Source organism: Ovis aries, chromosome 22 (genome assembly GCF_016772045.2).
Source record: "Ovis aries strain OAR_USU_Benz2616 breed Rambouillet chromosome 22, ARS-UI_Ramb_v3.0, whole genome shotgun sequence".
Classification (NCBI taxonomy): Eukaryota; Metazoa; Chordata; class Mammalia; order Artiodactyla; family Bovidae; genus Ovis; species Ovis aries.
The window spans coordinates 24,517,798-24,529,240 of NC_056075.1; the positions used below are offsets into that span (position 1 = coordinate 24,517,798).

Genomic DNA, 11,443 nt, shown 5'->3' on the forward strand with positions numbered 1-11,443 from the left:
CCTCTCTTCTTTTTTTTTTTTTTTCGCCTCTCTTCTTTTTCACAGCTATTTGTAAGGCCTCCCCAGACAGCCATTTTGCTTTTTTGCATTTCTTTTCTATGGGGATTGTCTTGATCCCTGTCTCCTGCATAATGTCATGAACCTCTGTCCATAGTTCATCAGGCAATCTACCTATCAGATCTAGGCCCTTAAATCTATTTCTCACTTCCACTGTATAATCATAAGGGATTTGATTTAGGTCATACCTGAATGGTCTAGCGGTTTTCCCTACTTTCTTCAATTTAAATCTGAATTTGGTAATAAGGAGTTCATGATCTGAGCCACAGTCAGCTCCTGGTCTTGTTTTTGTTGACTGTATTAGAGCTTCTCCATCTTTGGCTACAAAGAATATAATCAATATGATTTCGGTGTTGACCATCTGGTGATGTCCATGTGTAGAGTCTTCTCCTGTGTTGTTGGAAGAGGGTGTTTGCTATGACCAGTGCATTTTCTTGGCAAAACTCTATTAGTCTTTGCTCTGCTTCATTCCGCATTCCAAGGCCAAATTTGTCTGTTACCTCAGGTGTTTCTTGACTTCCTACTTTTGCATTCCAGTCCCCTATAATGAAAAGGACATCTTTTTGGGGTGTTAGTTCTAAAAGCTCTTATAGGTCTTCATAAAACCATTCAACTTCAGCTTCTTCAGCATTACTGGTTGACAGAACGTGGTCCACTGGAGAAGGGAATGGCAAGCCACTTCAGTATTCTTGCCTTGAAAACCCCATGAACAGTATGAAAAAGCAATATGATAGGATACCAAAAGAGGAACTCCCAGGTCATTAGGTGCCCAATATGCTACTGGAGATCAGAGGAGAAATAACTACAGAAAGAATGAAGGGATGGAGCCAAAGCAAAAACAATACCCGGTTATGGATGGGACTGGTGATAGAAGCAAGATCCGATGCTGTAAAGAGCAATATTGCATAGGAACCTGGAATGTCAGGTCCATGAATCAAGGCAAATTGGAAGTGGTCAAACAAGAGATGGCAAGGGTGAATGTTGACATTCTAGGAATCAGCGAACTAAAATGGACTGGAATGGGTGAATTTAACTCAGATGACCATTATATCTACTACTGCGGGCAGGAATCCCTCAGAAGAAATGTAGTAGCCATCATGGTCAACAAAAGAGTTCAAAATGCAGTACTTGGATGCAATCTCAAAAATGACAGAATGATCTCTGTTCCTCTCTAAGGGGTAGGAAGAGCTGCAATTAAGTCGGAGCCACGTGACCACGGCCAGGGCTCGCCTTCCCGGCCGCCGGGCGTGGGAGGTCAGGGTCTGGGTGGAGCCTGGATCCACTCGCCTGTAAAGTGAAGCCACCATCCTTCCGCGTCAGGGAAGGGCTCTGACGATTTTGAGAGTCATTTGTGCATCTTGATATGTCAGCACCTCTTGGCCAGCACGATGAACTCTGGCACAATCGTCCCCTGAGGTGTTCTAATTAAGACTTGAAAGTGAAAGTGAAGTCACTCAGTCGTGTCCAACTCTGTGATCCCATGGGCTGTAGCCCACCAGGCTCCTCCATCCATGGGATTTTCCAGGCAAGAGTACTGGAGTGGGTTGCCATTTCCTTCTCCAGGGGATCTCCCTGACCCAGGGATCGAACCCAGGTTTCCCACACTGTAGGCAGATGCTTTACCGTCTGAGCCAATAAGACTTTATCCCCACCAAACCCGGAAGGCCGGCGCTGCCTCAGGGCTTACAGGGTGGCTTCCGGGCCATGATCGCCCACCCGGCGAGCGGGCTGCAGCGTTTTCCTTCTTGCAGAGGGTGGGGAATGTAGCAGAGTGCGCGGTAGGGCCGGCCCGGCGGGCTTCTGCGCGCGGGTTTGGTTTACGTCTGCTGGAAAGGGAGGGAGGGAAAGAGGGAAGGCGGGGCGATCGACTTTTTAATTCCCCTGCAAACCCCGGCGCCAGCTTTATCTGTGCGGCGGCGAGATGTCCGGAGGATCAGCTAGGAGCCTGGGCAAGGGTAAGACCTGCCGACCGTGATCCGACGTGTGCTGAGGGGTGGGGGTGGGGGGTGGGGTGGTTCTGCTCCGGAGCTGAACGGCCCAGACCACCACATTCGCGGAAAACCGGACGTCCACACTTCGGTCCAGGCTGTAACCGCGTCTGCTTCTCTCTGCAGGAAGCGCGCCCCCGGGGCCCGTCCCCGAGGGCCTGATCCGTGTCTACAGCATGAGGTTCTGCCCGTATGCCCAGAGGACTCGCCTGGTCCTGACGGCCAAGGGTATCCGGTAAGGACCGAGGCAGGGGCCGCTCCCAGCCTGCCAGGAACCAGCTGCTTGGGGAGGCTTGGACAGGCCCGGGGGCGGGGGATGAGAATCTCTGATAGGGTCCTTTCTGCCAAATACAGTATTCTCAGCCTTCTGCGGGGTGATAAAGGCCTAGTGGTAAAGAACTCGCCTGCCAGTGCAGGAGACATGAGACTCGAGTTGGATCCCTGGGTTGGGAGGATCCCCTGGAGGCGGGCATGACAACCCACTCGAGTATTCTTGCCTGGAGAATCCCATGGCCAGAGGAGCCTGGCGGGCTGCAGTCCACGGGGTTGCAAAGAGTCATACAGGACTGAAGCGACTTATTGCATGCGTAGAAAGCTATGAACTCTGTTCCCCTGGTGGGGAGTGGAAGGAATCCCACAGACTGCACCAGTTGAGGACATCTCGTTTAGATTAACCTAACCGTTTTATGGGTCAGCAAAGCTGGGGCTCCAGTTAAGTTGGTGGTATGCGGAGATCACTGGAATGGGAATCACAGGCAAAGGCTCTTTTAGCTTTGGCGCATCCCTGAATCCTTCTGTACTGCCTTCTCCTTCATCCCACTTCATTCACGTCCTATTTATCTATATATTGTTTGCTTTTATTCTGAGGATATAGCCCTTTCCTGACCAGTGGGTAATTTACCCTACTATAGAGTCGAGACCTTGACTATCCTACTGGTAGAGTCCTGAATTAACTGTATGGTGCATTTTCTTATAGCTTGGGTTTTTGAATAAAATCAAGTGTCTCTGTTTTAAGATTCAGATTTTGGGGAAGCCCCACAGAAACTAGTTATCTACAGGAAATACCCAAGTCATTGACTTTTCTCTGACTTGAACAGCCATTGGAACTGCCTCTCTTCCAATGACCTTTGAGATCTGTTGAACAAACATCAAATACCTGTGATGTGGGAGTTTAAAACATAGCACCCATTCCAAAGAAACTTTCCATCTATATGCTTAGAGTTTTTAAATTAATTTTAGCCTGCTAGAGGGAGAATTAAGCAGGCAATACTTTTCTCTAAAAAAAGTAAGCTATATAGTCTAAAGAAAGAAAAAAACAAATTATTTTTGGATTAATCACTTCAGTAACTCTTGTGTCTTTAGATGAAACTGATTCTAAATACATACCAAAATATTTAGCATTTAGTAACATTTATCAATACATAGAAGATATCCAATTCAATTGGATTGAAAAATGACATACCTTGTGCTCATACAACTGAAGAGTTCAGGATCAAAACAGCTGAATTTGGAGGCACAGAGTTCTGGCTTAGTGCCCCTCTGGAACTCTAGACTGAAAACTTTAATCTTTCTGGGACAGTTTTCCAAAGGAAAATTAAAGTGATCTTATAAAAGTGCATGTACAGAGAGTGAAGGGTGGTAACTTGCCTAGCAGGGCAAACAACAGAGGAACCTGGTGGACCGCAGTCCATGGCGTCGCAAAGAGTCGGACATGACTGACCAACTAATATACTATGTTCATGGGTTCGTTTTGAGTCCCAGGAGACTTTGATTAGAGAGGTGGTAGACTTTACCACATGATACAATCTACTAAAGCACGGTTTTCTCTCATCTTCCAACTTGTTGCAGCAGGTATGTTGCCCTGTTGGCTCATCATTACCAAGATACCAAAATGCATATGTATTCTGAGAGCCTTCTTTATTACAAAAGCCCAGGATTTACCCTTTCTTTTCACAGTATGAAATTGCAGAAATATTGATTGGCAGGGAGCCTCATTGTTCTTGCAGTGGCTTGTATCTGAGTGTACAGTAATCTGTCAGCAGACAAACCCTGTAATACATACACACAGACGCCAGTATTCAATCTGGCTATTCCTTTGTTTCCATGGGGGAGAGGGTGGGGTTGTGTATTTAATAGTACCTCAAGCTAAATGCTGTTGTAGCTTCTGAGGTGGATGGGGAGAAAGGAAACAAAAGATGTTAGGGTGTATTATTTCTGAGTAACTAATCTGTTCTGTGGAACACTCATCCAGCTTTGACAATGATATGGATCTGGCTGTAGCAATTATATGAAACTTCCCTTCCTCTTATTTCCCCTAAAATCTCTCAGACAAGAGAGAAGTTAGATCTAAAAACAAGCTTAGTATAGTCTGGACTTCACCTGTTTCTTCTTTATGGGTTTACTTAGTGTGATTTACCCATGTGGCAGTTTTAAAAAACATCAGTGCATGGAGATTTAATCTGGGAGCTTATTTTGTGGTTGAATTTTTTGGATTCTCTAATATTCTTGTAAAAAATGACTAGCTTTCTATTCAAATTAGCAAAAGGAATTTAGTTTTATCATATTGATTCTATATAGCGGGTGTGGACAAACTCAATTAGCTGGCTGATTTATTTTTGCAATGAAGATACATCTTAATCCCAAATGGAATATCTAATTGACAGTCTTGAAGCATTTCCACTTATTTATTCAACCAGTGTATACTGAGTGCCTATCTGAAAATGTTTATATTTTTTCATAGCATATAAATCTGTTTAAAACTTTGCTGATTTACATGTTTGTTTATGAATATGACAAAGACACACAAGGTCACTGCTTTCCTGGAGCTTATATTCTAGGGAGGTGACATAACAAACATGTAATTAAGTGAGCAAAGTAATTTCAGTTACATATCATCGGTACAATGGAGAAAGTAATTCAAGAAATATTGAAAAAGGTAATTGTGGCCAGATCATAATGACCAAACTGGAAGTCATAGGAAACATGTGACAGGTAAGCAGGGGCCAGATCACATGGCATGGAAAGGGGTTTAGAGTTTATCCTCACTGCAGTGAGGAGCACCTGAGGGGCATGCGAAGAGTTGACTCATTGGAAAAGACTCTGATGCTGGGAGGGATTGGGGGCAGGAGGAGAAGGGGACGACCAAGGATGAGATGGCTGGATGGCATCACTGACTCGATGGACGTTGAGTCTGAGTGAACTCCAGGAGTTGGTGATGGACAGGGAGGCCTGGCGTGCTGCAATTCATGGGGTCGCAAAGAGTCGGACACGACTGAGCGACTGAACTGAACTGAAGTAAGCAGGAGGGTGGCCTCATCCAATTTACTTTTGTAAATGGATGCGGAGAATGAACTATAGGGAGGTCACAGGGGAAGCACAGGGGCCAGTGGGACTGCTGTAAAGATTCAGGTGGCAGGTGATGTCTTGGACGAGGTGGCAAGTGTTAAAGCTGAGAAGCAGATGAAGTCAGACTGATTTGAAGGTCTAGCTGACAGGTCTTGCTGATCCAGGTGATTTGAGGAAGAGAGGGTAGGAGGAAGGAATCAAGGCCACGCTGACTCCAAAATTTGGGGTCTGATCAGCTAAGTGGGTGATGGGACCAATGACATTTTATTCAGGAATACAAGAAAAATGTTACTGTCTTCACTGTCTTCTATGTTTTTCAGGCATGAAGTCATCAACATTAATCTGAAAAATAAGCCTGAGTGGTTCTTCAAGAAGAATCCCTCAGGCCTGGTGCCAGTTCTGGAAACCAGTCAGGGTCAATTGATCTGTGAATCTGCCATCACTTGTGAGTACCTGGATGAAGCATATCCAGAGAAGAAGCTGTTGCCAGGCGACCCCTATGAGAAAGCTTGCCAAAAGATGGTCTTTGAGTCCTTTTCTAAGGTGCGTGTTCAAGAAATTTCAGCTCCTATTTAAAATGTCTTTGTTTTTAAAGCTGAATCAGTGCTGTCACTCTTGGTTCAGTGATTTGGGAGGGAAAGACAAACAAGATTATGCTCTTGCCGGCTCTGACATGTCCTATGCGCCCTTTCATAATCTGGACCCTGTTTATTTTTCAAAGTTACATCTCTTCACTCTTCTCCTAATACTTTATATTCATGTCATGCTGAATATTTTTATTTTTCCCAAACTTGCCACCTTCTTCTCTATTCTTGCTAAAATACTTTCTCCTCCTCACTTTGCCAAATTGTCTTCAAGTCTCTTTCATGTACAGTACATGCCATTCAGTGTCCTTTTAAGATATATTTGATTCAGACTCACCAAAATGGCTTATTTGCAGCTTATAAAATCCTGAACGGTACAGCATCTTTGTTGACAAAACTGTTTCTAGGATCAGTATGTAACCTCTGTGAAGAGGAACTGGTGCACATTTCACGTGTATAGAATACCCTGACACAGCCTGTGAGGGTTCTATCCTGCTGTAATGTGACAGGGTCAGTATGGTTAGCCTCACACTGATAAACTAAGACATTATTCTCTGTCTAGGTACCACCTTTGATATCGGGGATTGTTAGAACACAAAATAAGGAAGACTGCTCTGGCCTAAAAGAAGAATTGCGTAAAGAAATCACCAAGCTAGAGGAGGTAATCAATCCCTTCTTGATTCTTATTAGATTAAGTGATATATTATACCCACACTCATTTCTCCTCTTTTCTTCATACTCCCATCTCCAAAATGACTTTGAGGTAATTAGAAATAACATCAAATAGGAAATTTTAGTTTACAACAGATAGCAGCTGTGAGCTGCTGTACTTAAGATACAAACCAAAATACCTAAAAATGTTTTGTCATGGGCCTGCTTTTAAAACTTTTTATTGCACTGACACCAAAATATTAAGGAAAAATTTCAACCAAATTTCCACAGCTTTACACCTGTTTATGTTTTTCTATGCTTGTTTTCAGTCCTTGAACATATATTTAAAATGTTAACATAACTATAATCAGAATATAAGTCATTGTGGTTTTTTCCACTTAATATTATATAATAAACTTTATGGAAATAAAATTATTTTATACATTAAAACTTAAATAAAATTATATAAAAATGTTTATTATATAATGAACATTTCCCACAAGTCTGCCATTAGACAGACACTTGGGGAAACCCAGATGTGTTTTTTCCTCCTTTGTGGGAGAGATGCTATTTGGATCTTTATATGGAATTCCATTCACACTCAGCCTTAGGTTTTTACTGAGGGAAGACACAGGTCTTGTCTCCTTTGGAAATGCATCCTAACCTTTTATCAGTAAGTTTGAAGTTTACTGTAAAGTGAGTGAAGTCACTCAGTTGTGTCCAACTCTTTGTGACCCCATGGACTATAAACCACCAGACTCCTCTGTCCATGGGATTTTCCAGGCAAGAATACTGGAGTGGGTTGTCATTTACTGTAGATTTTTTCAAAGCTTTTTTTCCCATTAAGAAAGTTCTATTACTAGTTTGCTAATATTTTTTTAAAAGTCATGAGAGTGTTGGATTTTATTGAGTATTTTGTCTTCATCTATTACATTTGATGAAATGTTCACTGAATATTTTCCCTTTAATCTGATGAATAGGTATGGTAGCATTGACAGATTTTTCTGGTGTTGAACTGTGCCAGTATTACTGTGTAAAACCCACTTGCTTTCCAATGGATTTTCATATATATTTTAAAACTAGTTGATATTTCATTATTGCATATTTGTTCATAAAAGAGACTACTTTGTTATCATATCTTTGTGTGTTTTTTTGTTGTGGTGGTGGTTGTTTGTTATTTTGGCCATGCCAGGAGGCCCCTGGCAATGAAAGCACAGAATCTTAACCACTGGACCCCCAGGGAATCCACTATTTGGTTTTTATATCAGGGATTTTCTCAACTCATAAAATGAGTCAGGTTACTTTCTCTGGTTTTTTAAGTTCGAAACCATTTGATAGGGTTTGGTAATTTCTGTAAAACATTTGAGTCCAGTGTCTTTTATAGGGGTAGAGTTTTTATCAGTAGTTCAGTTTCCTTAATGTTAATTGATTTTCAGGATTTTTATATTCCAGTTTTGTAATTGGACTGAAATGAATTGTAATTCATTTGTAATGAATCAGTTTTGTAATTTATATTTTTCTTTACAGTTACATATTTCATATTCTCATTTATATAGACAGAAAGAGGATCATGTTTCCTGATTTAGAAAAATCTCTATGTACAACTCAGAGAACGCAATGGCAACCCACTCCAGTACTCTTGCCTGGAAAATCCCATGGATAGAGGAGCCTGGTAGGCTGCAGTCCATGGGGTCATGAAGAGTCCGACATGACTGAGTGACTTCACTTTCACTTCTTACTTTCATGCACTGGAGAAGGAAATTGCAACCCACTCCAGTGTTCTTGCCTGGAGAATCCCAGGGACAGCGGAGCCTGGTGGGCTGCTCTTTATGGGGTCGCAGAGTCAGACACGACTAAAGTGACTTAGCAGCAGCAGCTATATACAACCTCAGCTGGCTCTTGAACAGGGTAGAGGTTTAAGGTGCCAAGTCCCCAAGCAGTAGAAAATCCACATACTACCTACTAAATTTGGGATTAGTTGGGGGACATATAATTTTCTTCCCATCTAATTTCAGAATCCAGGTTAAGGACTCATGCGTTAAAGTGAGTTGTACTATTTCCATGTTTCAGGCTGCTGAGAGAGTATTTCCTTCTGACTGAAACTATCATACTTAATTTTACTTATGCATAATGTAATTACCAGGCACTACAATTTAAGGACAGACCTAGACAATATTGGTTCATTGTACAATTCTGAGTGCCTAATAACTGCAAGGCACTTTTCTGAACAGTATGGGAGGTAGAAAGTGAGAGGCAGTCCATACCGTTTAGATGATTGGTTTGATAGTAAACCAAAAATAAATACTCAGGTAGATATAAATAATCTATCTACAATGCAGGATGTTATAAGGGCCCTGAGAAAAATCATGGATGTTTTATAAGATGCTTTGGTGTTTATTAGCCAGATAATATTCTCAATCTTCTGTTTGCAAAACCATAATATTAATTTACCTCCTTAAATTTCAGACATATACTTTTTTACTTGGTTTTCAAAGGATTTTATGTGGCATTGTTTAACAGTTAATCTAGTTAGGTCCAGTTTATTTTCAGTAAAATTTTTATTGACCTATCATATGCAGAGACTTACCCAAAGCGTAAGAGTATAGCGTGAATTTACAAAGTGAAGACAGCCATGAAATTGGCATCCATATCAAGAAACAGAATATTAGTTTTGGATGATTTCTGTACTTTGTACAAATGGAATCATGTACACTTTGGGGTCTGACTTCTTTCATACAGGATCAAGTTTCTTAGGTTGTATATGCTGTGTATAGTTGATTCCTATTCTTTGTATAGTGTTCCAGCATACGACGACTGCACAGTTTATCCATTTTAGTCCTGATGGACAGTATTCTTCTGCTGTTTAATATTCAGGTTCTGACTGCTAAGAAGACAACCTTCTTTGGTGGCAATTCTCTTTCTATGATTGATTACCTCATCTGGCCCTGGTTTGAACGGCTGGAAGCTCTGGAGTTGAATGAGTAAGACATTTGAATATTTTTTGCATGATTTAGGACAATGATAACTGGAATTATGTATATTAACCTTTCATATAGACGAAAATTAATGTATCTCATTCAATTGACATGAATGGGAACAAGCAGACAGGAGGAGACTTGGACTTTCCAGAGCATGTCCTATACCTACACTCACCATTTTCTCCCATCTCTGGGCTGGGCAGGGGTGGGGAATTCTGTAATAGGTAGTAAAATGTTTGAAAAGTGATTTACTCCTCCCCTGGTTAGAAACCCATAAGGATGCACATTTTAGTAAGGACGTCAGGCAGGACTGTGTGACCAATGCCACCTTCCATTTACCAGCAAGAGTCCCACACTGTTTCCCGAACTCCGTGTTTTGAAGTTTAGCAGCCACCTTGGCTTACTCCCATTTCCTAGAGCTTAGAGCTGCTCAGTTGCTATTAGTCACTGTCTCACCACAGAGTAATAAATATGTCATGTTCTTGATTGTCTTTCACATTCTCATTTTAAAAAGCTACCAGTCTCTTAGTTTGGACAAGTTCTTAAGTTAACTGAGCAAGTCACTTCACTCTAGTCTTAGATTCCTCTTCCACAAAACAAGGACCTCTACAATATCTTCCAAATCTCATATTTTATGATTATGCACATCTTAAAGAAGTATTTCTAAAGAACTCTTTGAAAAGATTAGAGGAAAATGATATGAAACTGCAGAGTTAAAGGAGCCTTTGCAATACCTTCCTACTTAGCCTTATTCATCCCTTCATTATTTCCATTTCCCACAGGTGTGTAGACCACACTCCAGCCCTTAAGCTGTGGATGGCAGCCATGAAGAAGGATCCCACAGTATCATCTCTCCTCACTGATGTGAAGACCTTTCAAGGTTTCTTCAACCTCTACTTGCAGAACAGCCCTGAGGCTTGTGACTATGGTCTCTGATGGGGACAAGAATCAGCAATGAAGACATAGCTGATACTTTCCTTCACTAATATGAATAATACCGTGGTTTTATTTTACCATGTGCTCTCATGTCTTATTGAATCACCTGATTTGACACCAAATTTGGCCAAACTGTGGGCTTTCCTCCAGGCCTCCTACAGCAATATAAACACATTTCCTGTCTCAGGGTGTTCAAATGACTCTAAGGGGTCTATCACACTCCATGCTGAAAATTTCTAAATGACCTCTAGTGAGAGCTGGAAGTCAGTCTGGATTTTTAACTGCCCATAGGACATTTCCACATGGATACTGTGTTGTCATTGCAAGAGATGCCCTTTCAAGTTTGTCTTCTAGGTTGTGAGTTAAGAACTTTTCAATTCCTCATTCTTTCTTTTCCATGTCTGACTCGGTTTCATGCCTTTTATACAACTGCTGTTGCCACTGAAGTCCAGACCCACATTATTTTAAAGCCAAGTGACTAGGTGGTCTCCTATTGGTTCTCTCAGGCTTCAATCACTAACCCTTTCAAAATCCTTCCTACCAAATACTATGCTGCCCAGCGCAAAAGGTGTTCCATGTATATAAGTAAATGCTGAGAAGGCCACATCCATTCTAAAGCTGGATGAGTAATTCGGAAATACTAATGTCGTCTTTATACACTCATTTATATATAACACTCATTTATAACATTTATATACACTCTTTATATACAGCTCATTGGGCTTCTCACTATTCACTTTCTATCATCACATCACCTCCATGAGAAAGTAGGTCCGGAGAGCATCATTTCATTCTACAGATGATTCAATTAAGGTCCTGAGGTTAAGTGAAGTCTTAAGATGCTGGAGGAAAGTGCTGCAGAACATACCCAGTACAGGGCTCTTATATCAGAACTAGGGAGCGG

The 11,443-nt window shown here is 41.6% G+C and overlaps 1 protein-coding gene across 1 annotated transcript; it reads left to right on the forward strand.

Annotated features, from left to right (window-relative positions):
• The first annotated feature begins 1,955 nt into the window (after positions 1–1,955).
• Positions 1,956–10,616, forward strand: LOC101115083 (glutathione S-transferase omega-1-like). The gene is made up of 6 exons (XM_027960271.2): positions 1,956–2,012; positions 2,172–2,280; positions 5,711–5,933; positions 6,537–6,635; positions 9,500–9,606; positions 10,386–10,616. The coding sequence occupies exons 1-6, from the start codon at positions 1,979–1,981 to the stop codon at positions 10,537–10,539; spliced, it is 726 nt and encodes a 241-aa protein (XP_027816072.1). The 5' UTR covers positions 1,956–1,978; the 3' UTR covers positions 10,540–10,616.
• The last annotated feature ends 827 nt before the right edge of the window (positions 10,617–11,443 follow it).